The sequence below is a fragment of the Varroa destructor genome, unplaced genomic scaffold (assembly GCF_002443255.2).
Source record: "Varroa destructor unplaced genomic scaffold, Vdes_3.0 BEIS01000006.1, whole genome shotgun sequence".
NCBI lineage: Eukaryota > Metazoa > Arthropoda > Arachnida > Mesostigmata > Varroidae > Varroa > Varroa destructor.
In genome coordinates, this window is record NW_019211459.1 from 3,952,647 (window position 1) to 3,980,448 (window position 27,802).

A 27,802-nucleotide genomic window follows, 5' to 3' on the forward strand; every position below is an offset into this window, starting at 1 on the left:
AGTTTTAAAGAACGAAGGCGGGTACTTATTTCTACTACACCCTCTCGCAGCATAGCGCTTCGATCATGACTCTTGTCGCCTTGGACGGATTACAAATGGAGCCAGTTTCCGAGCACGCAAACATCATCAAAACGTCTTGTAGCGAATTCTTCTCCGACACTCGGGGTGTCGGTCGCCATTAAGCGTAACGTGCTCGCCGTCCGTTGGGACAAGAGTGATACGCGGCTGGCGAGATTCGTGACGCCACCAATAACGCATATGGGCGAATTTCGACTAGAAACGGTGGTTAAGCGATAAATGGGTTAGTCGTCATAACGTTGCCAAGAGTTGACACGAGTTTTCGCTTTGCGCATTGCCTGTGCCGCGCTTCATTTATTGTGTTTCATCTTAAAGATGCTATGAAGTATTTAGTCATCTGCCACTCCATGTTTCGTACAGTACAAAAAAAAACTAAACAGGTTTGTCATCTAGAGGAAATAAATACTTCAGGACGTTTCACTTTAGCGGAGTGCGGTGGCACTCTGAAGTACTTCGATTGCCGCCAGTTGTAGTACAGTAGACGCTAGCTCGCAAGCCTTAACCGGTCGTATGCCTAGAGATCAGTAAAATTTCTACAACTACCTAATTGAACGCGATCAAATTTGTATTAATTCACGGCTAGGTAACTAGCCGACCATTCGCTGGACTCTGCCACTTTCAAATGCCATGCCTTTACTTCCGATTTAATGATCTGTCACTCACTCACTTCATTGTGACTTATTCGGTTGCCCCTGATCTCCTGAGTTTCTTTCTCTGATCAGAATCTGTCTTATCGTTCTATACCATTAGTGTCTGAAGGGGGGGGGGGGAGGTACGAATGGTATATAATAAAAGGCATTGAGAAAAAGGTGCGTGAACTCCATTATAGCGGATATAACGACGGATAAGGGGCATTTAGGTCTTAGTGGGTGCTATTGGATTATATTAACAGTTATGAATGGGTGTCTATGATGGATGATGACAGATAACAATGATTGGTATTATGATAATACTAGTAAAGCCACTCCTCCAAACATAAGAAACCGCCTGCTCATATTTGCTAATAGTAATAATTTTAGAGTTCTTGGATCCTGCACTGTTTTGCTTCACGCGCTTGATTCGGCCGCCGATGTCGATCTTCGATGGTTGTTTTTAGGAAATGCCGAAAATCAATGCAATTATAGAAGAGCTAACTCACCTAGCGTAAATTAGCCTATCAAAAATTTGCCTATTTGCCGGCTTTCCTGCATGATCATCGTGAGAAGTCTGTGAGGCGAAAGAAGAAATAAGAACTCTTGAGCAGATAAGTGTGGCAGTGAAACAGGGACACTTCGGATACAACATCGTTGACAGAAGGAATCATTGGGGAGCAGTAGAACCCCATAGCAAAAGACAAAGTATTATTAAGAGCAAGAGGAAAGATGGTATGGACAACGGTAACATTCCATACTATACGGCGGGACTATTCTCTTGCCGTAAAGCTTTCGGTCGTGGCCATCTAAAAACAACCTTTGGCGCCTTGGCGGAAGCTGATAGCTAAAAAAGAGGGCGAAAACGAAGCAAAATTTGGTTTAACGAGGCGCAAAATTGTCCTAAATTAGAGCAAGAGGTTAATAGATCGTATCGCAGAGAGCATTATCGATAAAAACAATAAATTAAAAAAGAGAAAACCCCGATCATGATCCTGGCGGTCGCGGTCTGCCGAGGACAAGCACACGTTATGTACAGTGTCGAAGAAAAGGTGTATATAAACACAATTTTAACTATACAACTTATTAATAGGAATAGGATTAGTAGTAATTATAATGGGGTGATGATAATGATAAGAATGAGAGAATATATATACATATATATTCTCCCATAAAATGAGCGTCAACGGCAAATATATAATAAATAGGCATATAAATATAGAAAAAGATAAATGAAATGTGGAAGTGAAATGTCTATGCTGAAGATTAAAACACTGATATAAAGCGAACGAATAAATTATCATCTCGTTATAAACCATCAAAACCTGTGTGGAAAACCGCTATCGTGCAGAACTAATTGTGAAAAACAGGATTATTTGCATAACTGTGAAACTTGATTTAATCCAGTTACTCATGCCAGGGAAAGTGTTCTAACGGTCCTAATCTGAGGAGTGTACTACGAAGGCCATCTTTTTGCTGACGATTGTGCAAGGACACAACTTCGTAAAGGCAAGAAAACGCTGTTAAGCTGGCACGAGTAAAAACGACATTAAACTATTATTGAGAATAATAAACAGATTCAAAGCCAGCAAAAACATTAGGAGAAAAAGCGAGTGCCTCAAAGATTAGATGAGATTTAGAATTCCAAATTTTCAAAAACTTTACCTGAAAAATTAGATACAAAAGCGCAGACAGAAGCAAAAAAGTAGAAGAAATAGTAAGTCTTTGTCAGCTTCTAACATATGTTTGCTGTTGAAAAAGAATCATTTCTAATAACCTTTCGAATGAAAACTGAAATTTATTAGTAGGATATCTGTAGTTTGATAGCTAGAAAAATCGCTTTCGAAATGATAAAATCTTGATTTGAAAGGTCTTTTTAAATGTCCGAGTGGTTCAGGACTCGTAGAAGACCGTCGTCGATGATAAATTCATGCGATTCGTAAACGTTCGGAGGAATTAGAGATATGCAGTAGATAAATAGAAAAAGATACGCATATATATATATATATATACATACGCTTACTAAGGTTATATAGTAGTATGTGGCAAGTTGGTACAATTATCTAGAAAAGCTAGTTCCTTTCCAGGTATGTATTGTCATTCTTTTTAAGTACATTTTTTTACATTAAAGAAACGATGAATAGTCCCGTCAAAGTCCCGTTAGGAGCCGACCGACTTTCAACAAGCCATGATTTATGTCTACACTTAAGAGTGACAAGGGAAAATTATTAAGGAAAGAATTGTTTTTATTAAGATGCCAAATTATAATAACATTGCGTAAAGGGGCAAGCTTAACAATATTCAACAAATACAATCAGAAGTGAAATTGAATGGAATGCATTCTTTGGCCCTTTATTCCTGCCCCTTGGTATAATTCCTAATATAAATTGATACAATCCTCCGTATAATTTGATGCTAAGTGGAAAATTTCGATCCGCATTTACCACAATATGCATTATGATACACCTGCGCTTTCTCCCCATCTTGTACCGTCAATTTCAAAAGTAGTAAATTTTTCACAAATCAAGCAATACTTGATTCCCTTATATTGATATCGACAAGAGCCGATGTTGCATGGTTCCGTACGATGTAACACGAATTCTACTACTAAATTTTTAGGCAATTTCACAAGGCGTTATTCTACATTTCTATTTAGCCGTCTTCGCCGTTTTTGCTGACACCTTCCAGTGCGAACTGGTGTAATAATTGCTTGCTGCAGAAACCACGTAGAGATATAGTAGTAGACCACCACGTAGACAGCATAATATATCGAGATACTTTCACGTGGAGGGTAGAGGGGTATCTCTATTAGGGGTAAGGAAAAAACGCAAGCTGTTGTTCAGTTACTGCGTTGGGATTGCGCGCCGATACATTGAATTTATTCTTGTTTTTTTCCTCCTGTTTTTATTAAACGTCGTCACAGTATTAGCGTAAAGCGAAAAAAATTCTTTAATTCTCTAATCATAACGCTGATTGTGTGTTTTACTAAAAAAAAATAAATTTTTTTGATAATATACTTGGACATTCTTACAAGTCATGATATACACGCAATGATGACGATACGAGTAACGATCAATGCATGCTAGCGTTATTAATATAGCGTCTATCTAAATACGCATGAACAGTAATGTTGCCCTATTAGCAGAATTTGTTTTCATCGATCTGTTTGCGAAGACCGCCGTTTGATTGATTGCCGCTGCTGATACGATGGTTTTTTTGCGATTAGCAGCAAAAGAGATCAACAATGACGGTTTTGCGATGATGAACTAACATGACCATCAACCTGAGCCGAAACATACAAAATAATAACAATTATAATAACGGATTGAATGAAATAACGACAATACATAGCAATTAATAGAAAAGGTAATATAGTAATAGCCATCATAACAATATCATAATAGAAAAAAAAAATAAACGATATTTCGACTTTATTACACTTCATCTACTATGATTGTGTACTTATCTATTGTACCACACAACGAAGCTAGCCAACCTCTTACCACCTATAGCTATCTGAAACATACGTAACGTACCATCGCTACTCACATCATTGTCAGCTTACCTGTTTTTGCCTTACGTAACAACAACAACAACAACTCTTTGAAAAAGAATTTTGATCGTTCCAGATCTTCCGCATTTCCCCTAAACAGTTTTCGTGCTATATGGCGTCATTTTTGTTCAGAGCAATCATCTTCTGTAGCTTTCCCTAGCTAAAACGAACTACTTCGATGTCTAATTAGGTGGAACTTTGTACCTTTTTCTATTATGACTGCTGCTGTCATCAGCAATCCGTAGATCAGACTTGCAAAAACCACCCGCTGCGAATTCACGTTGTGTACTATTGAACAAGTGAGAACTGTATCATCTGAATGATCAGGCAGTCGTCTGATAGTGAATGTATCTATCTATCTGTTCATCGAATGGTGTGTGAATGTCCGGCCACTGCGCGTGTCATTCTGTTTTCCCAGCCACATACAAAGATATGAAGTAACGATTGTCCATTGCTAAGGTTCAGCCCCCCAGCAACAGCGTGGCGTTCATTTTCCTCGAAGAATGTAATGAACTGTTCTGTGTCTGACGTTCTGTCTCTTCGTCTCAAACCCCTTCATTGGCTTCCTTCGGGGGCTGTGGCGTAAGCAATCGGCTCACCATTTTCCTTTTCTCCTCCTCGTATTTTGCTCGTCTTACCAAATCGTCTGCTAAAAAAACTACTACTGTTGCTGCCATATACAGCAAACCTATGCGTAACTGGTAAGTTATAAAGTTTAATCTTGTGTAGAGCTTTTTCTTGTCTTTTATAAATACGCTGCCTCCACTATCCATTGTAACGTTACCAAAAGCAGTTCTATTTTTGACCATTTGTCCTGTGGGTCCATGTACTCTTCGTTCGATGTTTCGTGGAAGTTCTATGTCTCGCAGCAAACTATATATTTTTCATCGTGATTCACTGCTATCTACACTAAGAATCAAATTAATCCGTTAGCATAATGTTTAATTTGTATCTGTGGCTATATTTTCCGGGGAGCGGTAATCTGTCAGTATTCAAAGAGGCATGTTTAAGATAGATTCGAAAATTACGAAACGAGTAAATATAAAACGTATGCTTCTCCACACGAGGAGTAAATGTAGCAGACAGACGAACGTCTTGTAGCGAACATTAAAAAATAATAAGAACTAACTTATCTTTGTTGGATTCTGTTCGACCATGTCCGTACGTGTGTAAACGACGTTACGCGTTTGGCGGTATCGCCTGTTGCCACTGGCGGTGTTTCACTGTCGTGATCTGACTGACCCCACTGGCTGCGTTGTCTGCCGCTCACCGTCAACAACAACATCCTGCGCCCACAACTGGTCGTGATCAATAACAAAATGCATGAAACGATTCATCTGTCTTCAATGATCCATGGCCGTGCTATGTTGGTCTATATCTGATTGGGTTTGTTATCGTCGTCATTTCGTCGAAACATCCAAACTGTTCATTCACAACACGATACCTGGATAAAATACAATATCCTTGCTAATAATAACATTACTACCATATACCATACCAATAACATCATAAATGACCTTACCATCCGACGTAGGTTCTCTTGAGGAAAAATACCGAAAACCTCGATTTTGAATATCTGCAAGATATGATAACAACAATAATAAGTATATTACCCATTTTGCTGCCAATCACTTTACAAGCCAACCGTAATTCTTCACTTTTAGTTGCCCGTTTTTTTGCTATAACAGCTTTTAAATAGCCAGCTGTCTATAATCAATTTGTTGTCGGCGTACCTGTTGGCCACTAAGTCAGCCATCGTTAATAGGACAACCTCTTGATTCAGTAACACCGACCAATCATCAATGCTCTTAGCGCATCCGCACCTAGCTCAATCGACCACATTCGAGGTTTTTTGGTCTGAAAGTCTCAAGGGCCTATTGCAACCCTGAGTGCGGTGCTGTGCTGTGCGTGGCCTGACTATTATCAACGACCCATGGGTCCTTTCGACAAATTGATGAAAGTACACATCTGCCCGCACCGCGTCGCTTCTAGCCAAAATTACCATCGGCGGTGGCGGATTTGTCGAAGATTGGTGAGTTAAAACATAATGTTCCCTTAACCAGTAACTCAGATCGTCACAGATAGCATCAGATCACGCTTCATTTATCATTTGAAACTAACGATTCTTGGTCAGCTATTGTCGAATAGTTTGGAAAATGTCAGAAATGTTTATCTACATTGTTCATTCACTGTCTTTTACATGTTCAGGTGAATTGTCACAATGTTAACTGTCAAAATACTCGCTTTAGCAGCGCATGTCCATTGTCAGTTACTGTACTAATGAATGGGTCGGCATGATATTTCCCATTTAGCTGTAACAGTAAATGAAAAAAATCGTTGTAGCATTTTTAATGTTATTTCCGTTTCTCGATTTGTTGTTAATCGTTGCAGTCGCTCCAGGGGCAATTGCCAAGTAAGGAAAAAACAACTTGGCATAACTTACTTCAGATAACAATTCGCCGTCGTCATCAGCATCATCATTTAATCCGGTCGACGCGTGCGTCGCTGTAAAGTACTCGCGACAGGACGTACGCGCGACAGGACACCCACCCACTTCGTCAAAGAATAGCAAAATCGTGTTCGTCATCGATTTGACTACGAGGTGGAGGAACACATTACCAGCTACAATTGTCCTGTTTGAGACGCGTCGTTTCATCGTGGTTATGATTATTATATAAGGATAGTTTTTTTCTGTTTGCAATGACGACGTCTACACTATGTCATAAATATGTTTTGTTTTTATTTATAGTGATTAATTATGTTATGGTATGTTAGTACCGAAATTTTATATAGTAGTTCTTTCCTTTGACACCTGAGTGATGAAACTGATGAATCAATAAATGCAGAAAATGTGCGGAAAAATATGAAGATGGTCGAGATTGCATAAAGTGACTTTAACTAGCACCAGCCAATATCAAACGTTAAGAATAATAGCAGCAGCAAATAAATCTTTGGGGGTTTTTCTATTGCACTCCCATTTCCGTTCTATCATCGACGACGACTGACGACTACTAACGATCGAGGCAGCGCCGTTGATTAACTAAGGAATCCTGAACTCCCCTGCTAGGGACGGCACCTTTCGGGAGCAAAATAATATAGGACGACTGAAAAAAGCTAGATCACTTCATCAGGACGTCAAACACAACGGCACCACAATTGAAACAAGAGCAAGTGGTGGAGCCACAAGCAAAATGCAAGATGTATAGTAGAAACGAATAATAAAGTAAAAATACTACTAGCCATATTGCCACCAACAGGATTAGTAAGATCAACAACAACTGTCAGATCCACATGGAATTTTTTTTGACGTCAATAATAACGGCGAGATTAAAATACACAAACCGGAACAATAACAATAATAAAGAAGCGGAACCTCTTGTACCTAATAGTGGCTGCAATTTTCATTTCATTCATGCTACATAGACTATATGGGTCGTCTAGTGTGATAAGCTGTTTTTGAACGACCGATAAGAACATGCTTTTACCTTATTGTAAGCAATATGAGAGAGAAAATTTTTGGCATCTGTGTAGCTCTACATTGTAGGGTATCTGGTCAAGTGGGTACAAACAACTCACCCTCACCGATATATCTAACCGTCTACACGATAGCCGGCGGCCGGAAATGGACTGCGCCATCTTTGACTGCCTAATTTTCGATACTGGATGGCAATTTCAGTCCGTGAAAAAGCGACCTTACGCACGTCCAGGCCAACTGGTCGTAGTGCGGCAGGAGGGACGCTGCAATGCGGTTTAAATTAACACCCAACTATCCACTTAGTACGTACGTCAATAGCGGGTATGCCGTAGCAAGTACCTAAATATGCTACACCCATACTCATGTCTAACAAGTTTTAGCTTGAAGACGGAGAACAATCTTCTTACGGCTTCAAACCGGTCGACAAATATGAAAATACTATTTACCAACAGACTATAAGATGGAACCGTAGGATGTCCTAACGAGAATAAAAACTGAAAATGACGTTATGGCAATTTCAATCAAAAACATCAGAGCGCGTTATAAGATACAGTGAAACAAAATCCCATTATGACGAAAAAAAGTATAGACTACATGCAAAACCTAGCATAGTACAAGGAGCTTCCCATAGAAGCGCATGCGTATCTATGGGCATTAAAACTCTATTGGATAGCTAGCTTTATGTTGTCACGGACGCGTCTAGTTATCTCCACCTTGGTCAATTAACTAAGAAATTCGTTTTAGCCAGTTGCCTCGTTTAGAACTTGAAGGTCGGTGTCGATCAATAAGGATCGCAGTAGTTAAGCCCAGCCTTCCAACCGCAAAGTAATATAAGCTGAATTTTACTTTCGATGGGCAAAACGTTGAAGAGAGAGTATTTTCTAGGTTTTTTTTTTCAATGCTTTACAATCTTAATGTAAATTCGACCGTCCTGTGATCAACGGGTCCGACAATTGGCATAACGAGTGAGCTTTAGTTGTGGTTTGCGGTTAAATTTTAGACACCCTAGGGTAAGTACCCCGCCGAACATTCGCATTGAACATGCCCATAAGTCCTAGTAATAATTCACAATACACTACAATACAATATAATTTATCCTGCAGCTCTCTATGTCCATTAGATGCTGTTGCTTTTTCCTAACATTTCCTCAAGCTAGGAGCTCGTCAAATTAAATCTAAGCAACATTTGTGGCTAACTGTCACAAAAAGTGTATCGACCACCGCCGTTATCGCATTTTAGATTGGTAGTATATTACTAATACGCTGAATAAACGACCTTATCCATTTACTAAGCATATATTATGTAGTCAGTGTCATAACATTGCAAGTATAGAAATGTCTGGTAAACATCAGCTTAGACTATGCTTACTCTCTGAAAAAAAAAAACTCTCATGTACGATATGGCATGCTTGCAAGTACGATCAATTGTAACCTGATGATCTGAACATGAAACTAATTCTGTTATCTCTTACTATTACACTCCATTCGGTGTGCGACGCATATATCTGTTAGGAGAAAACAAAAAGCATGTTATATGAAAAAATAGGATAAAATTACATCGACGAAATCGTCACCTAATCCAGAAATTGCTCTTTTCTCTTTATAATTCTTGAGAATAAGAGTGGATCCTTTTATTTACTAGCATGTAGAGCCTTATTAGTATGGCCTATTACTCAGCAGAATTTCAGGTGCCTTTTAGATTGGATGACCAAAGTTGCTACGATGCCCCATTCTATTGGTGGAAACAATCGTGAAGTCTCGAACAGGAATCGTAGCTGCAACATATGCGTTTGCGTAAATATCGTTTACATATACACGAGCTCTTCATCGATAAGGAAAGGTAATGTTTTATCAGAAAATGTCCCTTGAAAATTAATTATCTAAACGTCGCTCGAGATCTAATCACGGCAAGGCTATATCGTTGGAGCGGCGTGCAATGGCTATGACCGGCTGGAGTTGAGATGAACAAAACACTGGATGGCATTCATGTCATCCTGCTTTTCAATGCTATAGGCCAAGTTATCCTGCCCTGTTCAATATGTCTTTATCGAGCGGGGAAGACGCCGTTCACGTAATGGCTGTTTATTTAAGAATTTAGTTTAATTGTAGAATTTAGGTATACTTAATAAAAAGAGTCAAAAATGATACTATCATCATTTCTTTACTAACTTAGTTTTAAGTTAGTTTTTAACTAACTATTTTCTGCCTTATATTATTTATTTACTCAGCGAGTATAGGCTTGTTTTACATTATATACGTTCGTGTAGATGGCCTTTAGAACGAAAGCTTCTGAAGTTATGATGCTACATTAGCATTATGGCTATCACAAATATTGGCCTTTTTACAAAGACAAGATTTTGTGGATTTTCTCGATGGGTATTGGATCGAACCTGTTTCAGGAACTTCAGTTTGTATTTTTCTCAAGAAACCACTAGAGTTATCTCCAGTTTGATAGGGAAGCGTGCGCCGTAGACTCCCAATATACTGCCAATAGAGTTAGTGTCAAATAAAGAATAGAGAGAGTGTCAAATTGATTGCGTGCGGCCAACCGCACTACAATGGTAGCAATCAAATGATTTTTGACCTCTTTATTATTATTTAATGTATTTGAGATGGTGTCGTTTTTCTCTATGGTATGCAACAGTGCGCTATCATGTCCTATAGAAGAGTGAGCGTCGGTATCTTGACAATACATTGACGTATAATGTAGTTCCTGACAGATGATCAATACTCTGCAACTAAAGTGTTATTAGAACAGTTAGACAATTGATACGGTTCGACCATGTCTATATATATGATAGATACATGATTAGAGGGTTTGTCATCATGAGACCTTTGCTCGAGACGAGTTATGTGCTTTAAATCGGTCAAGAGATCTTACATTTTGCCACTCTTCTAATCTGGTTTCTTCAATTGTGTTCTGCATAAGCATAGCCCGAATCGTTAGCGTGGGTTGCCACAGGACCTGATTGAAGCTAAAAGCTGACTCATTGAGAGTGATACGGTTAAGGATATGGCTCCAGACGGCAACAGTAGTCCATCGGACGATGGTAATAACGTTGATGCTGGAGATCAGTCTGGTTTACTTTACAGTTCGCAGCAACGTGGTCCTTCCCGTGTTCAGCAGGGTTCTCAGCAGCATCGACGAGGTTTACCAGGATCTTCACGGGAAGGGCCTCCACCATTAGCAAGCACGGGCTGGGAGCACCAAACACGACCTGGGCAACACCACGAACAAGTACGCTCTTCTTTAGGACAACCACAGGAGGGTCTTCTTTTTTCACCCCCTCGGCAACAGCAAGAGGGTGCGTTCTTATTTTCAGGACAGCAACAGGAACGAGCGTTCTCACCTTCCGAACAACAACAAGAACGAGCGTTCTCACCCACAGGTAACCGCATATCGATGTGTACATTTCTTTTAAATTACTTATCGACTATTGAACCAATTTACTAGATCCTATTGTATGCTAATTTATGCGAGCTTAGAAAATCCCTTGTCCCTAATGTTTGACTTGTTTGCGTTACTCCGTCATGGCCCTTCACTGGTGATGTGATTCAGTTCGAAGACAATCATCATAGGCTTTGTTTCGTCACGTCTGTAGTCAACCATCTATACGAGATTTGAAATTACTCATTTTATCTTAATATATATGTTAATTAACAGACATATAAATCGGTAATAATCGAACAAACAGTTATTGAAAAGCCAACCTAAAAACAAGACGAAGAATAAGAAGTGCGTATCAAACCTTAACATCTGTTTACATTTGCAGTACCCGCAAGACATGAACCTATCTTGCATGAAAGACCTTATTCTAGGCCAGGTCAGGCTCAGTTCACGTCCCAGCCGTCAACCTCGGCTAACAAGTCCCGTACACCACAACCGCAAGGACGTCCACAACAGCAGCAGCAACAGCCGCAAGAAACGGTAGGCGGAACCGGAGGGCTGGAATCGCTCATGAGAATGGCAAGACTTATGCCTACTCCAGCAATGATTGCTTCTCGCCGTATGGCCCAAAGTATCGGCAGCGGTAGAGTTCCAGGACAAGCACAGAACCCGCAGTCAGTGATAATTGCATCAATACTAGGACGCGATGTGATAATTGAGGCGATGTCTGTGCCTGCAGATGGAATGAATATCGCTAATGTTGGCAGTAGCCGCGTTGCTGAACCTGGATTCGCAGGCACAGGGGGGGTACCTGGCACCCCCGGTGAGGTTTTAGGTGGCGGGACTGCGACCGCCCATCCGTCACCGTTGCATTTTTGGGAGGCGGGGCAGCAACACGGTGTTGCATCCGTGCACACCGACGCTTATCGAACGGCCGACCAAGCTGTAGCTTCCGGACAAGGACCCTCTGTAACTGCAGCGCCCTATAATATAATCGACCGTATGGATACTTTGGACACTGTTCAACGCTACCGAGAGGTCATCCATGGACAACAGACGCAACAAATGGTACTTTGGTGATTCAGTTCATGTGTGATTCTGTTTATAGTATATATGAAGTGAGCTGAATCCAGCTTCGAGTTTTTTTTAACTTTAAAGGCACTAAGCGGTCAGTTTTTGCTCGTCTTTATTGTTGTACGCTTTCATTTACTCTTAAGGACTCTTAAATATCATCACCTCTTACGATCAGCTTACCTGCAACATCCACTGACTATTTGCTGTAACCTAATAGGGCCGGCGCGATGCAAGAAGTAGGACGGGCGGTGGCATGGCAACGTTAGTCCAGCCTCGTATCATTTGGGTAGAGAGAAATTTTGAGCTCACACGGGAGCCGGAGCCCAATCCTGAATATTCCAGAAAAGTAGGTTCTTTTTTTAATCGTGGGTCTTTTCTATTAAACCTTTTCTTTTACTATAATATGATTTGAACATAATGTTTGCGTGGTGTCGATGTCGAGAGGTTTCAGCCCGGTGCATGTGTATGCAATGTATACACGCGCACACAGATACGAAATGTAAATCAAAAGAAAACTGCAGTATACTGAACAATAGAAATGTTACCTCCATCATATAGCCGAATTAATAAAGCGGCACATCATCTTTCATTTTGAGCAGTAAAGAAAATATCTCGATTAGGATGGTCATACGCTTCACATCATTAAATATTTGTCAATATTTAGTATAAAATCCTCGAAGAATGACGTCTAAATTATAGCTTGCTTAAGGTAATAATAATAATAATAATAATAGGTATTGCGCTAGTCGAGGACTGAGATATTTAAAATGAAAGATCTTCTGCTTCAACGCATTGCAGATATTTATAGGCGGGTTTCCCCCCCAAGTAACGTCAAGGGAGTTAGAGGCGGCGTTCCAGCCTTTCGGACGAGTACGTTGTCACAAGCAGGCGGATCGTGGTCACGCTTATGTCGTGTTTGAGAATGGTCGAAGAGTAGCTGAGTTTCTAAGTAGTTGTAGGCGGACTGAAGGAGCAGAGATATACGCGTGGCAGGTAAGTGGCTGCAATTCTGTACAGCTCCACACCACAGTTCAAAAAAGCGACAGGGACTGACTCCATAGCATATTGATTTTCTTTTTGCAGGCGTGGGGTACTAGCCTTCAAGTGATTCCATGGGAAACTAGCGATAATCAGTACGGTGAACGTATCCTTGATCTGGGCGTTGACCAGCTGAACTTCATGGTATTTGTCGGAGCCCTTTACGGTGAAACGACAGCTAAACAGCTTGCTTTCGTCCTGGAATTGACCTGTGGGCCGGTTCAATTTGTCCGCATCGATACGGATCGGTATCAGTGAGTAGCACAGACTTGATATTATATGTCGCACTTCCTTGGGTTGCGAGAGCAAATGCATTCGAAGACCAAATTACGACCCATATGCGTCTTAAAGACACAAGCATCTGTCAACTTGTATATAATAACTTGCGCTGGCTCTAGGTCAAATCATTTTCAATTTTCGAATGGACTATCGCTGATTACAAAGGAAAGATAAGCGTAATGGTAAGTATGCAAAAAAAGGGGTTCTTGACAAAGTTGAGCCCATAAAATAGTTAAGGTCTCGATCGAAAAGCGGCGGCACGCATCCCAAACACGTGTTGATGCTTTGCATCGTATTGTGCAGTTGGCCTTTTAACCCACCCCTTGTCCTGTGGTTTTGCAAAAATAATTACGAATTTACTCAGGTAAACTTTGCAAAAAACAATAAGATTACAATCTATATTACAATGTGCTTTCAACAATCGTTTTAGGTATCCGACTGGCTCCGCGCGGGTCCAATTCAGAACCTATCAAAGCTTTCTACAGGCGCTCAAAATACACTACCTCGAAATTCGCGCTCATCACTACCAAAGGGTTCGTTGAAGCTTATATATTGAGACAAAGAAGTTATTAGTCATGAAGAAGTGCTGTGCCACATGCTTCACAATACAGTTCCTAGGTCTACAGTACGGAGGTCGAACCAAGTAACTGGTATTCAGTACTCTCTAATTTCGTATTTCATACCATTGAATATCAATTGGTTCTTAATTCGAGAAGGGTCTAACCGCGCACCCGATTCGCTCTGTTATAATGTCTTCCTTGTGATAGTTAAGTTTGTGTCTAGCTGTTGCAGAAGCTCATATATGCAATTCAATTACAGACAATTGAATTAAATCCATTTGTTGACGAAGGCGTGCTATGCTCTCGTTGCTTGAGCAACCCATCAGTGGTCGTATGTAAGGCTGTAAGTAGTTGTATTCAATTGTTTGTTTATTGACTAATCCAAAGTCGCGTATGAGAGCTGCGGAAAAAATCACTCAGGTTTCCATCTATCATCCCTGGTTTCTAAATTCCTACTTTTCTACTTATAAATAGCACATTTTAGTGTATAGTATGAAATATATCGCACTCGTTTGGGGCATTCCTGGGGTTGAGGCTTTTCGTTCCTTCTACCTTCTAAAACAATTCCTTTTTATTATCGGCACGATCTTATTCGATTCCTGTTTTACAATACGGCTTAATTTTTCTGCAATACGCAAGGTGGAATACGGAAATAATTTGCAGCGCGTTGTGTTGCAGGCAACTTGTTTGAAACATTACTGTAATCGGTGCTTTATGGAACACGTTACGCCCCTCACCGATGAGCACATACCGGTTATTCGACGAGAACAGGGACCATAAGAACGAAAGTCCGCACGACTGGGAAAATATCAGAAACAAAGTGTGAACTGACTTTAAAAAAATGCGGTTTTCAGGACCGCATTCATCGCATGCATTTCGCATGGCTATAAGGGTTTAATAAGTGTTAAACATGAAGTAATACTATGATAGGCACCTACTATCACATAATAATGAGTATATTTTCAAGCCATATCGATGTCTTTTCACACCAAACTGTTAATTCCACACTATGATGAACAAACCGGAAACACTTACTTAGATAATTTTTCGGTAATGTTCATTATACTAAATATTTCAATTTCTCATTACAGTATCCAAGCATTTACGTACCTGATATTTATAACAGATATTTATTAAGTAATAAGCTACGGTTTTGTGCCCGCAGAGACTGCAGTAAACGGACATCGCGTTCGAATGCTAAAAGCAGATCTTAAGAAAAGTTATACTGCCGCGACTTCACAAACGTTTTTTTGAGAAATTAGCATACTTATACGTACTTACATAAAACGTGTAGTAAAAACCATCCTGTTGGTTGATTCACTGTGTTTTATGGAGTATGACATTTACCAATGGCCTCGCTGTTTAGGTTGTCCTATTATTTTGTAGTATTATACTGTGTTTATCTATTCCAAATCATCGTTTCTACAGTTCACTTTAACTAACTATTTCTATTCTTTGTCAATAATTACTGTATCGAGAGAATATTAATAAAACCTTCGATTATCAAAGGTAACAACAATGATTCTTATTATAGTATATCTTATACCTCTATAACACTGAAAATCAACATAGAAAATCAAATGCTCTGACTTGACCTCTTTGATGCTACCCTGACGAACGCCTCCCTTAGAATCCTAGTCAGCTTCCATATAGGGTGATCATTAATCATCATTAAACGTAACAGCTTTTTCCATTGTTTTATACATTGAGTAAGGATGGTCCCAAAGTTGCCAAGAATGATGATCAAACGAAACCACGTATCTACAATATTTAGTAAGTCAGAGCCCTTGACAGAACCCACTTATTATAGGTTTAACAAATAAAAAAAAAGTTGCAGGCATACGCAAGAGTGGTACCTCGTGTTTACAATAGTATCAACTATTGGGCGTCGTCTGCTTCGCTGTAAATATTATTCTTGTAGGGTTATTTTTCGAATGGTGTGAGAAGCATGTGGCCAATTGACAAATCATTTGATAAACTACGACCTTCGTAAAAAATTTGAATCGTTGTGCTGTGAAACTCAACCGGATGTGACCTACTCAATATTCATTCAGCCAGTGCGTTCCATTGTGAAAAGTATAGTATATTCTAACGGTTGGCACGATGACCTCTGCTGTCCGGAACGGTTCATATTCCCCATCAAAGGAACATCAAACCCCCGGTAAAGAAGCAACGCTAATTTGTTCGAAGATGACAGAGGTATGTAGCGTATTCCAGGCAAAAGGCAACGTTAGTTCGTGTAATTAAAACCACAAACGCGTACGTATTTGTTATTTGACTACAATGATCGCCAAATGTCAGTTGTTCGTATGCACAGTTTGATATTAGTAAGCAATGACAAATGCTGGATAAATTATATAAAAGTAATGACGCAGAAACGTAATGGTGATTAGGGGCCTTCTAACGAGGTTAGAAGCCATGGCTGTGAAGGACATGTGATTTGTTTGTCACGGTTTTCGGAATAGGATAGCTCCAAATGTGGTATATTATATTTCTCTAGTTTCGTTTGCTAATGTAGGTGGAACTTCGGGAGTTCATTGAAAGGCAGAAAAAGATCCTGAAAAATACTTTGGTGCTCAGCAAACTCAGTGACAAGGGTGAGCAAGTTCGGCGGAAACTCGAGGCGGCCGAAACAGAGTTAAGAAGCCGAGATAAAATTCAGGGACTTGAGACAACAATAGAAATGATAAGCAACTTCACCCTGAAGGATGAACGCGACAAAGAAAATTTTGACGGTTAGTCTATGTCTGTACCTAAGTTATCATGTCCTTACCTAACAGTTGAAACATGACCACTAATTAGCTGTTATGCAAACAACTTATTTAATAGTTGTAATTTCTTTAGAAATGAGTATCACTAAGAGTCAACCGCGTACTCACAACTGTTTTTACATGTATCATACGTCAAAACCGTATGTTATTATATTAGCCTTTTCAAAAACAACTTATATAAGTAAAGCTTCCATAAACATAGTAAACTATAGTCAGGAACATTAATTACCTAGTAAGAAGAACGCTATGAAATAGTATCGTATATCTGATTTATTATCTGCAATAGTTTACTGAGGATCACATGAATAAAAGCGTTTTAATATTAGGGACTTTTATTAAATCTTTAAGACTTGACTGTCATAGTGCTATCACTTCTTCCTTTACAGGTCTCAGGGCAAACAATGAATCATTGCCCAAGTATGCCGATAAGCTTGCGGAAAAAATTGAGCAGAGACAAAAGCAATCTAAGAAGAAGTTTCAGCCAAACCGGTAAGATTATACTAATTTGTTTTTGCACGATATTGATACACTTAAGTCAGAAGTAATTTTAGACTGGTTTTAAATTGAATTTGTATTGAAGTATCAGCTATGTATCACCACTGATTGACATAATATTTTTGTTAAGGGTTAATTGTAATTTTAGCTTACCATACTCACAGTAGAGTAACTTCCCGGTGTGACGGTATTTAATAAACGTCCTATGATTGCTCCATTAAAACTTAGTTCGTGTTTTCGTTACAGGAGCTTAAAGTACGAGGCAGAAATAAAGCCTGAACATGCTGTAAAATGGGAGACTTTCCCCGACCTGAAAGCTGCCGACACGAAACCTCCTTGTGTTCTATCGATAAAGGTACTAAAATTCAGATTTTCGTGCTAGACCATTTTGATTATAGAATAGTAGAGTAAGTAGACAATACACTGACAGAATAATTATATTATGAATAAACTTGGACCAATGTATTTGAAGAATTTCGGCTATATTTTTTTCATAACCAACAGAATGAACTGGTTGTCTGCTACTAAATAAGATTCTAGCGGACCCCTTCCGCTAAATGTTTTGTTAGAGCTAGCTTTTTTGGTCCTCCTATAGTATGGCACGAGTAAATTAAATCAAGGTCAGAACCAACTAATAGCGTTTTTCAAAGCAAAGCATAAAAAACACAAATTTTTTTACAAGGTGCCTACTAAAATCACTTTACGGGAGAGCTCTTAGAAAAAAGCTATTAACAGATCAAACGTTAACAAATAACAGTATATACCTCTTTATGACAACGTAACACAGCAGACGACAGGTATCTATGTCTATCTGATAAACAATTTACCACATTCTTATACGGTCTGGCGTTCTTTTTTATTGCGTGATGTAGGAATCAATCAGAATTGCTCGAGAGAACGCCGCACGAGAGAAACTGGAAATTCTCGCGCTGGCCGGAGTCAAACTCTCCGCGAGGGAAATGGCGAAAATCGATGACCACCGAATAGATTATATGCGCGCCAGTTTCAGAGCATTGAGAAATGGCTGCAAAGCAACTGATACCGATGGATTTGATAGCGATGATGACGACTATCCTGCATTGCGCTCCAGCTTCAGCAGTGATGATGACGACGATGATGACATTTCTATCAAGCACAACACTAGACGACAACTCGAAGAACTCGATTAATTTCATCAATAAGGTTTTTCCTGTAACTCATACTGGTCGAAATCGGAGTTGAAGTTGTATATTTTAGTACACTTGGTATGTTTTGTTTGGGCTGTTAGAAAAACTTTAATTGTTGTCTATTTGTGATGTTTCTACGAATTGTCTCTATGTTTTGTGATTCCAGTGAGGAGTCGAGCATTTATAATATTATCTCATTGCTTGCATTGCAACACAAGATGTTGAGTGCATCGGGGAATGTAGTGTTCACTAAAGCTTGTATCTTTAGCTCACCAAAACAAGCAACTCTACCTGACAGATGTCTTGTTAGTCTAACAAAGGCATAATGGTCTTGATACTTCTTCGATGTTGGCCAAATAAGATATTCAGTGTCAAAACGTAGTAGAATTGTACCATAAAAACGCATGAAAAAAATTATTTTGTGTATCGTCAGGGTTAGGCCTGAAGATGGTGGCTGAAGGATCACGGAGACACAATTTGCAACTATCAGCTACAATGATTCGAAGAGAAAAGTGTCACGTTCTGTTTTAGATGATCAGAGATGAATAATCAGTAATTATTGTCCTGAATATTGTTGCAGATTTCTGCAACCCGATTATGTAGCAGGAAGCCTGTGAATTTCGCTGTGATAACAGAAGGGTTTATGATATGTATTTATTAAACATGCATAAATTACAAGTCATAAAAATGCTTAGACACAGAACGCTGATTTTTTTTTTCTATATTGTTACATGCATATATTTAGGGAGGGAAAATATCCCTAATGGCTGTTAGGCTTCCTACAGTCGGTTCAGTGAACTTGATTATGCCCGTTGACATCAAATCCCTTTTTTTTTTAGGCAATGGCACGCAGAGTTTCAGATCTGGATTAGCGGTGGCCTGTTTGAAAACAGCTATCCATATTAGACTGATCAATTTATTTATATATCTATATATATAATATCATTTGTTAAAATTATTCGGATATATATTAGCTGCAGAAATTATTCCTGCGTCTTCCGGAAACTAGGCAGATCAAGAACCAGTCGTTTCTCCTTGCTCGTCGATTAATGGATATAGCAATCAATACGAGTGAAGGCAAACCATTTGGTTGCAGCTTAAAGAACGACCTCATATAATAATAATGGTTACAGATAATGGCGGTGTTGCACTAATAAGCTGACATCAGCGATACGCGATCTTTCTTGCGTGCACTTAGAGGAAAACAAAATGTCGTCGTAATATTTATGAACAGCCTGTACAGATCTGCGTACGGTGAGTAAAATTCAATAAATGGTAGCTTCAATTTCATTTTTCTACCGCGTTACAAAACACTAAGATAGTTCCTGTTGTCAAGTAAACGACACGCGTGCTTTTAGCGACATACTATAGGATTTTGTTAAAGCTCCTTTTAACTACTTCCCTTATCTAAAAAGTTTAGTAGTCGCATAAATACATCTGTTACACATTGTCATTCAGAAGCGTATTTGGGTGCGCTCAAAATTAGAACGTAGGTGCTCTAGGGTGTCATAGGATCGAGCAAAAATGTCGCTGTCATTGCAGAACAAACACCTGACTAGCTCCGTTGTGGCCTTATAGCAGTACTCGCCTTTTCATCAGAAACCCATCAGAAATAACACTGCCCTCAAGTAAATGTCAACTGCTGTAGCTTCTGATCATTCAGAAACGCGGGCGATGGAACAGCGAACTGAGGTTTCACTAGCTGCTCGCATTTGCTGACACCCTTGCAATAGATCCGGAACCAATCTGCACTTCGATCTTCATCAAATGCTTCATTTAAAAACCAAGACAACACATGCATACAATGCATAATAGTGGATACTTTGTGTATCCGGTCTACCTGTGAGTGACGATATCAACTATGGTTCATAGATTGCAATGTCTCCCTCTTTCTTTGTTTAATACACAACGAGATCAGCAGAATATATACGTAATTCAGATCTACCGTAGCACCCTCGACAAGCCGAAACAGAGTAAACATGCATTTTTGAACAAATTGAAAAATTAACTGTTTCCCTTGTCAAAGAAACTCCAGATGAGACCAACAGGGCCTGCTTCGACTGGACCTTTCAATACGTGTATTAATGCTAAAAAAAAGAGGTGACTCCGAAAAGTTGTTCGCATAGCAAAAATAGCCTAAAATGTAAATTAAAAAAAAAAACGAAAGCTTTTGATTCATGTATTCTTTTTGGCAGAAAAAACATAATATTATCTTAGTCTTACTGCAGGCGTATGCGATCGGCTACAATTATATGCGCATGTGGGTTTTAAACGGAAATGCCGCCGACAGCTGAAACGACAAAACGAAGCAGTTGCAGTGATAAACTTAGCATATGATTTTAAGTAATGGAAGCAGTGGTCTGGCGACTTTGCGACCTCACTAGTCTGAAAACCTTTATCTCTACAAAATAAGTTATATTTTTCGTAGAGCTGAAAAGCATATTGCAATGAAAATTCCCTTAAGCAGCCTTCAAATGATACCCTAACTAATCCCTTAACATAACTAAAACCAGCCTTTACCGTTCGCGTTATTATACACCTTTGTGAACTATCGATTAAAACAGGAAGTTGATCATTGTCTTTCATTGACTATGGTAGACGTCCTTCAGCCTAAACACGCTCATAGACGGCAGCCGACCCTCAACAGGTCACCACATTTACCCAGCTGCTTATGCTATGGTAGTCTGTGCTATTACAATAAACAAATCGTTCTTGGCTTAAAATTCTTTGTCGGAGAACGCTGCAAGTGTCTTTTTTGATGCCTCTTGTTACCACATGACGGACTCCCATCACTATCTACATACCCAGAATTCGTCAACTCACACTGTTGCAGATGTGTTGGGATGCGCTATTTTTAGTGTCAGGCATATGGCGTTTTGGCCAGTGAGAAGTGTGATGATAAACACAGATGATAAAAGCTGTTGTAAAGAAACGTTTACTAGCCTAATTTATTTTCTATATTCATTATACACCTATAACATCATGAAACGCCCCCCTGAAATTAAATAGAAGTAACTGATAAACGTCAAATACTAATGCTCATCAGTCTGCACAAAGTAATTCTGGTAAGATTGAAATGTCGTTCATTTTAGTGGCCAACTGGTTTATAAATACGCTAACCTGGCGAGCAGCCAACGAATTTTAAAAGAAAAAATACGGTCACAAACTTCTGATCTGGTCATTTCTAAAGGTCTTTCGATTGCGCAAGCCTACAACGTAGTCTGGCAACAGATAGTTGCAAGCACGAAGAATAGATTCGATTTAAATACGCAATCCCCGCACACATTAAGGACATCTGCGGCTGCCAGTCACATGCTGATTGGACTACAATTAATAACGGGCATTGCCTGGACAAAAACACGTCTCGTTAATTCGTGAAAGCAAACGAACTGTAATACTTCACTTTTCACAATTAAGCTCTAGCTTAAGGATTAAATGCGCAATCTTTCAAGTTTGGATATGGACGTCTACTAGAACTACAGCATTCGGGTAGCCAGGAGGTTCTAGCGAAACGGAATCAGTAAATGCTAAAGTTAACGAATAAGTTTGCTATGTGGCAAAAAGGGTCAATTCCAGAAGGGGTACAATGTGTAGAGGAAATCGATATAAAATAAGGGAGGTAACTACTGTGATGAAATAATAAGTTGATGGCTACCAAAGAACTTCAAGACCAACATTAACGATGCATTTGTTTTGCGTTTTAGTTATCCATCTAGCTTCGTTGAAAAATACTACCCTGACATGCTTTTGCGGCCATAGAGAACACAGAATTTTTTGACAACTCAGAAAACGGTCTTCGCATCGAGCAACTTAATGCATTCAAGCCACAAATTTGCCACATGTTTCGTCAACTCTCAGACAGATTTTGATCTCTGTAACTTAGGAAAAGCTACTAAAGTTAATAAGTTTCGTATAATAAAGAGGTTTAGAAATTGCATAGCGTTTCTTTGCTTAGGAAAAACTACTAAAGTTAATAATAAGTTTCGTATAATAAAGAGGTTTAGAAATTGCATAGCGTTTCTTTGCAGCAAAAAGTATGATACATCCAGCAGCTATTTACGCTCGCATCCAAAACAGTCATAGCAATATATCCGCGTATATCATAAGAATGTTCCCAGTGCTCCTACTTGTCCAATAGGGAGAATTACGATACGCTCATAAAAAAAACTACAAGCACTTGAGGGTGATCTGGTCGACTAGCGTCACTTTCAGCGAGTTCCTTTTTCTGGAGTATTTGGCATCGCAGGAGCGATGATGTATCACCGTACTTTATGCAGAACTCTAATAAATGTAGAGCAGTTCCCAGGAGTGTTAGAGTCGTAGACATGGAGTCTTTGTACAGTGGCAGGCACATCATTACCTCTCCTTCTTAGCCATCTTTTTCAAATTTTTCTTCCTCAGTCATTTGTTAATTCCTAGAGCTTACTTCGCAGAAGATGTACTGTTTTTGTATTATTTTTTTATTGTGTTACTACCATAGATGTGGAAGGCTGAACTAACGTTAAGTAATATGCCTGTGCCTGTTATTCTAAAAATAGCGTCCGACCTTCTTGTGGCCATTGACCTGCTCGCCCATAAGGTCTATATATACTCCGAAGGTTACTTAGCTTCACAGATGCCTCCCCTTTCTGGGAGAGCTTACATAAAGCGCTTCGAGGATGTAACTTTATTATCGAGATATAAAGCAGTTCTGCAAAAGGCCTCCTATCCTAAGCCTATAAGTAATCACTCTCACACTTCCAAATGCACTTACTGCGAGCTCCTTTCGTCAGTCCTTCATCAAAAATATCTAAACTTCTACGTACGGGCCAATGGTTCTCGTTCACTACCGACTTTTGAAGTTTGGTACGAAAGCGTATACGTTATGGAAAAACGTCAATGAAATGTCATCCGCCGCGGTTTACGTGACGTCCAGTAAAACACCGTATTAGTTCTCGCTGCCATATACATTCGCCCTTCGTGCTCTTCGTTCTCAGTAGGGTATATTCACTAATCACTTTCATAGTAGGTTATAGATAGATACGATTCAAGATGGCTGCTATGTGGGGTACCTTGTCCTCCTCGCCGCGTGCATGGGCATATCTGGCCACGTCACCGAAGAGCTATGTTCAAGTATTGGAGCCTCTGAGGTAAACAGTAGTTCTGTCAGTTCCTAATGGTGGCATTATGCCGACGTTTTATTCGCTTGATATGGCTAGAAGTGTGACTTACTTTGTAATGCTAATTATCCCGCCATGCAAATTTCGTTTAGTAGAATGCTAACTGTTCAATTTGACTGCGAACTCTATTTTTGGTGTCTTTATTATTTTTTAATACAAAAATAAAAAAAAACTCAAACTATAAGCAGAGAACAACAGAACGTAGCTTCTGCACAACCGAATTTTGAAATTCGTTTACAAACATGCTTAGAAAGAAATAATTATTTTCCTACGAAACCTATGTTAAGTTAAAAAATGAATTTAACATAGGTTTCATAAACAAAATTGAGTCAACTCCACTTCTGCGTACGTTGGCAACTGGTGGCACGAAAAAAAGTTCTCACAGTGATCCAGTTAATACACAAACTACTAGCTAGAATTCGTTTGACTTGCTGTCTGAATACAAACCTTCTTAAAAACAATAGCAGGTCGACAGACCTGAATAAATAATGAGATTTATAGCGATGCAATGAAGGACATCCAAAAAAAAGTCTTTAGACGTATTCTTCTTGCTCCAGCCTTTCCAGTCTAATTGTATATGTTACGAGTTCTGACCTATACATGCAGTAAAACAAGGTTATTAGCAGGTCTCGTTCGTAATTTGCATGGGCTTTTTGCGTAATTTGATCGCTTGAAACATCGGATCGATGTTTGTCTTTTGTTTTTTCTTTGGTGGTTCATTAATTTTAAAGGTTCTGTCTTTTATTAAAGAATAGCTAAATAAAGCATCTACTGATGTTGAACAGTTTCGGAAGAAGTTAGAGAACTCCTGTTTACTGAGGAGTCTTCCTGTTTACTGAGGAGGAAAATATCTACATCAGTCAATACTATTAATAACAGACTTTCCGGTATTTCTTGTAAGAGCGTGAAAATTATAAGAACGCATGCTCTTATTTTACATTAGGATCCAGTGGAATGCGGTTATATCGTGAACCGCAGATTAGAAGCTACCTAATAAGAATTTTACTTATGTTACGTTATGTACTATTTTGTCACTATAGGTCAACCTGCCAACGCAGTTAGGCTACATCTTTATTAAATATCAGTCCCAACCATAGAGACGCAAACTTATGGGATATAATTAGTCGATTGAATTTATTACTATTTTTATTATTATTGAATTATATTTTAGTCAGTACATTGATTATCTAGGAGCGTAAATTTAAAATTGAATAGTGGGCTTCAAGTGTCTAACGCTCATGAATTTATTATAAATGGACAATGCCAGTTAGATGGTCTACTTTTCTTCGTTCCTCGTTGAGCTTTTTGACAGTGTCCCTCTCCTATATCGTATGAAAATGGGCAGATTAGATGCTTTCATTTCCAAGCTCCGGATCATACTTTAGATGCTGCATTACTGTCACAGAAAATGAGTGATGACTTTGTCTTTCTTGACCCCTACTGTTTCATTTACGGCATACAATACTTATCTGCTTGCATTGAAAGCTTTAGCGCAGAAAGCAGCACTTTATGTCATCGCTTCCGTACACGTTAAGGCCAGCTGCAACGTGCAAATGATTTAATTATTGGAAGACATTTAATATATAATTATTTGGAGAGAGCACTGACTAAAGATTGAACATAGCTCTCTTCTTCGATCAAAAAAACGGCCACATACCACAATTAAAGAGAGTAGTTATCAAAAATAAGAAGAAATAGAAGAGTTTGATTTTTTTTTTCTGATCATGCGATTATAGTTGGGTAGAACTGGAAAGGCATCCAGACGCCATAGGACCAAGCACTACATTATGTGCTATAGCTCTCGTGACGGCACAACGGCAAAAAAGGAATGAAGAGCTTAGCTCTCTGAGGCGTTTCCCAGAGGTAGCGCAGGCGTCTCTGCACAACCAAATTAGTGAACGTTAACTCAAAAGACAGATTTATAGCTGTAGCGGTAAAATTTAGTTTAAAAAAGGTACGGTGTATGAAGGAAATCAATACCAAAACAGTTAACTTCATTGTGATGACGTCTCACCCTTAGGGATGAAGACACTCTAAAAACGTTAGAATTAAAATGGGGCTTGAGCATTAATAATGCGTTTAGATATTTTGTCCCCGGGTCCCTACATATGGGAATATCACACTTTTTCCCATTGTCTTGCACAGAACAACTAATTTTATTATTAGCGAATAAATAACTTTCTTACCAAATCACAGAAAAAAAAACAGCATAATCCTGCATGACGAAAGGCCTCTTCAATATTGTTTCGATGTGGTCCTGACCACGACGACATGGTCCTATTTTTTTTTTTTCTATGTTTTTCTAACCACCATTTTTCATATACCGTTCAGCATATGGCTATTTATTCGCAACTCGCAAAGTAATTTTTGTACTTGGCATGCGTTAGACATTTTCATATGTTTGAATTATATATTTGTTGGTAGTTTTGTCAACTTTTTGACCAAAATACCGTATCTTTTCTGAGGCCTATAATAGCGAGCAAGCTCTGTATGACAGGGCAGTTTCACTACTTTTTGTAAAGAGAGGAGTATGATACTTTCCGAAATAATCTTCGCTTACTCCTCAGCCGCCATAATTTATTTAGCTAAAATATTTGGCATTAGGAATCATGATGTAAGCTATCAGCCTGCGTCGCACAGGGCTCCGGTAGGTGAAAAAGTATGATGTCAAGTAATGTGCTATGCCAATCAAAACCGATGTCAACAGTTATGTCGGTATCTTCCGCTAGCGAAACCGCGCTCGATCTTCTTACGGTCATCGCATACGTGCAACGCATGCATAAACCTAAAGGGCCACCCAGTACCCCTTATTGGCTTTCCATATCTTTCGTTTTTAGCGAACTAACCCACTTAAAATAATAATAATAAATCATTTTTACTTCCATGACGAAAGGAAATTATGTAGGAACGCGTTCAATAATTAGTTCAACAATGAATTTGGTCTTTTCAGCGGGAGTTGTTTTCGCCGACCTTTAAAGGCTATTGAAGTATTGAGCACTTTAAGCGCGGTCCCTTGTCTCCCCGGTCTTCGAAGTCGAACATTAAAGACCATGCCTAAAATAGATGTGGTCAAGCGTTCGCTGCACCAATTGTGGTCCATTCATAGTTCTGGCGAGACATGAATCGAGCGAAGATTTTATGACTATAGGGAAAGCCGGACAGGTCCATTGCAGTTTATCACAAACAGACACATATCAGGTATAAATGACAAAGAAATCCGACGCATAACGGGCAAAACTACATCCGAAGGGTTAAAAGTTCACCCGTCAAAAACTATGGCATTACCAGAGAAGGCTCTGGTTAGAGTCATAATGATACGCAAACAACTTGCTACCTGCCATAGTAAAGACAGTTCTTCAGAATGCTCCTCGTGAGTGTTAAATTTCTTGAAAAAAAAACTTGCCTATTAAAAGACAGTCGAATTTAACTTGAAGTGAAGTTAAACAAAAAGGGAATACGAAGTACGGTTCGCCATTATGATTAATTGCCTCTTCAGGTTTTTGGCAAAGATCAGTTTAGCATTTACCTTGCATCTTAATAGTTCATCTGACCGCCACGAAGAACGCGATGGTTGCACTTTTTGACGAAGCGAATGCGGCACCGTTGTTACTATGTGCTGAACAAACAGCTTTATTACAAGCTGCTAAGTTAATTCTGCTGTCCGAGCAAATAGCAAAGAACGCAGTATCAGACCTCTCCATCTCGTTCCGGTATTATTATAGCTTAACAAACGCGATCTTTTACTACAGAGAAATATTCTTCCGCAACGTTCGCTCCGAGAAATATTCCAATTTTCGCACACTCCCTTTTTAATACAACGAGAAAAAATGCTGTCACAAAATGGAGTAAACATCTTGGGACTTGTCCTAAAATTGTCCCAGATACATCTAAGGAACAGCGACTAAGAAGATCAAGAACACGTACATACTTAAGTTTTGTAGAATACATTTTTTTCAAAAATTTAGACATTACTTTAGGCATTAACTTAATGGAGCTCACTGTAATTTGCAAACTGTTATTAAGATACATCCGTTTAAAGTAAAACCTAACAATTATTTAGATATTGTAGTCCAACTGAGACGATAATAGTGGTCACAGTTTGTGCAAGACAAATGAAAATTTTCATTCGAGAACGGGG

The 27,802-nt window shown here is 39.1% G+C and overlaps 5 protein-coding genes and 1 long non-coding RNA gene across 26 annotated transcripts in view; 4 read left to right on the top strand and 2 right to left on the bottom strand.

Moving 5' to 3' along the window:
- The window catches only part of SERCA (ATPase sarcoplasmic/endoplasmic reticulum Ca2+ transporting SERCA), a 33,428-nt gene extending 25,780 nt beyond the window's left edge, over nucleotides 1-7,648 (top strand). For 5 of the 9 annotated variants that reach the window (XM_022812186.2, XM_086992680.1, XM_022812187.2 and 2 more), the window contains exons 5-6: nucleotides 4,944-4,961; nucleotides 5,795-6,031. In XM_022812186.2, the coding sequence (XP_022667921.1) occupies nucleotides 4,944-4,961; nucleotides 5,795-5,832 (56 nt within the window). In that variant the 3' untranslated portion in view covers nucleotides 5,833-6,031. The other 4 variants (XR_002674505.2, XM_022812193.2, XM_022812191.2 and 1 more) reach the window with 4 other exon arrangements.
- LOC147754759 (uncharacterized) lies at nucleotides 4,108-5,924 on the bottom strand. The gene is made up of 2 exons (XR_015330073.1): nucleotides 5,783-5,924; nucleotides 4,108-5,558 (listed from the first exon to the last, which is right to left on the bottom strand). It is a non-coding gene; the product is annotated as an uncharacterized LOC147754759 (long non-coding RNA).
- A 1,678-nt stretch (nucleotides 7,649-9,326) lies between the features above and the next one.
- LOC147754760 (uncharacterized) lies at nucleotides 9,327-15,927 on the bottom strand. Of its 13 annotated transcripts, none has more exons than XR_015330064.1 (5): nucleotides 15,184-15,924; nucleotides 14,825-14,871; nucleotides 12,377-13,443; nucleotides 10,616-12,095; nucleotides 9,327-10,472 (listed from the first exon to the last, which is right to left on the bottom strand). XR_015330064.1 is itself a non-coding variant. In XM_086992695.1 (3 exons), exons 1-2 carry the CDS (start codon nucleotides 12,383-12,385, stop codon nucleotides 10,740-10,742), a joined length of 354 nt encoding a protein of 117 aa, XP_086848821.1. In that variant the 5' UTR covers nucleotides 12,386-12,516; the 3' UTR covers nucleotides 9,327-10,472; nucleotides 10,616-10,739. The 13 variants fall into 13 exon arrangements, 2 of the variants coding, with proteins under 2 accessions (XP_086848821.1, XP_086848822.1); XR_015330071.1 differs by having other exon boundaries at nucleotides 12,377-12,525; nucleotides 15,669-15,918; XR_015330068.1 differs by having other exon boundaries at nucleotides 12,377-12,525; nucleotides 15,355-15,918.
- Nucleotides 11,693-12,363, top strand: LOC147754761 (uncharacterized). Its single transcript, XM_086992694.1, has 2 exons — nucleotides 11,693-12,190; nucleotides 12,340-12,363. Exons 1-2 carry the CDS (start codon nucleotides 11,693-11,695, stop codon nucleotides 12,346-12,348), a joined length of 507 nt encoding a protein of 168 aa, XP_086848820.1. The 3' UTR covers nucleotides 12,349-12,363.
- Nucleotides 12,419-14,055, top strand: LOC111253166 (cytoplasmic polyadenylation element-binding protein 3-like). Its single transcript, XM_022812194.2, has 4 exons — nucleotides 12,419-12,542; nucleotides 12,995-13,189; nucleotides 13,280-13,488; nucleotides 13,944-14,055. The coding sequence occupies exons 1-4, from the start codon at nucleotides 12,450-12,452 to the stop codon at nucleotides 14,053-14,055; spliced, it is 609 nt and encodes a 202-aa protein (XP_022667929.2). The 5' UTR covers nucleotides 12,419-12,449.
- Nucleotides 15,928-15,977: 50 nt separating the features above from the next.
- Nucleotides 15,978-19,208, top strand: LOC111253167 (uncharacterized). Its single transcript, XM_022812195.2, has 5 exons — nucleotides 15,978-16,272; nucleotides 16,592-16,808; nucleotides 17,231-17,333; nucleotides 17,586-17,694; nucleotides 18,212-19,208. Exons 1-5 carry the CDS (start codon nucleotides 16,177-16,179, stop codon nucleotides 18,506-18,508), a joined length of 822 nt encoding a protein of 273 aa, XP_022667930.1. The 5' UTR covers nucleotides 15,978-16,176; the 3' UTR covers nucleotides 18,509-19,208.
- Nucleotides 19,209-27,802: the final 8,594 nt, after the last annotated feature.

What these genes read in the sequence shown, in the direction of transcription:
- LOC147754761 (XM_086992694.1), top strand. Translation starts at nt 11,693, where the DNA reads ATGAGAATGGCAAGACTTATGCCTACTCCAGCAATGATTGCTTCTCGC.
- LOC111253166 (XM_022812194.2), top strand. Translation starts at nt 12,450, where the DNA reads ATGGCAACGTTAGTCCAGCCTCGTATCATTTGGGTAGAGAGAAATTTT. An exon ending in ATCCTGAATATTCCAGAAAA is followed by an intron (nt 12,543 to 12,994) that starts GTAGGTTCTTTT and finishes AACGCATTGCAG; the next exon opens with ATATTTATAGGCGGGTTTCC. An exon ending in ATCGATACGGATCGGTATCA is followed by an intron (nt 13,489 to 13,943) that starts GTGAGTAGCACA and finishes CAATCGTTTTAG; the next exon opens with GTATCCGACTGGCTCCGCGC.
- LOC111253167 (XM_022812195.2), top strand. Translation starts at nt 16,177, where the DNA reads ATGACCTCTGCTGTCCGGAACGGTTCATATTCCCCATCAAAGGAACAT. An exon ending in CGACAAAGAAAATTTTGACG is followed by an intron (nt 16,809 to 17,230) that starts GTTAGTCTATGT and finishes CTTCCTTTACAG; the next exon opens with GTCTCAGGGCAAACAATGAA. An exon ending in CTTGTGTTCTATCGATAAAG is followed by an intron (nt 17,695 to 18,211) that starts GTACTAAAATTC and finishes TGCGTGATGTAG; the next exon opens with GAATCAATCAGAATTGCTCG.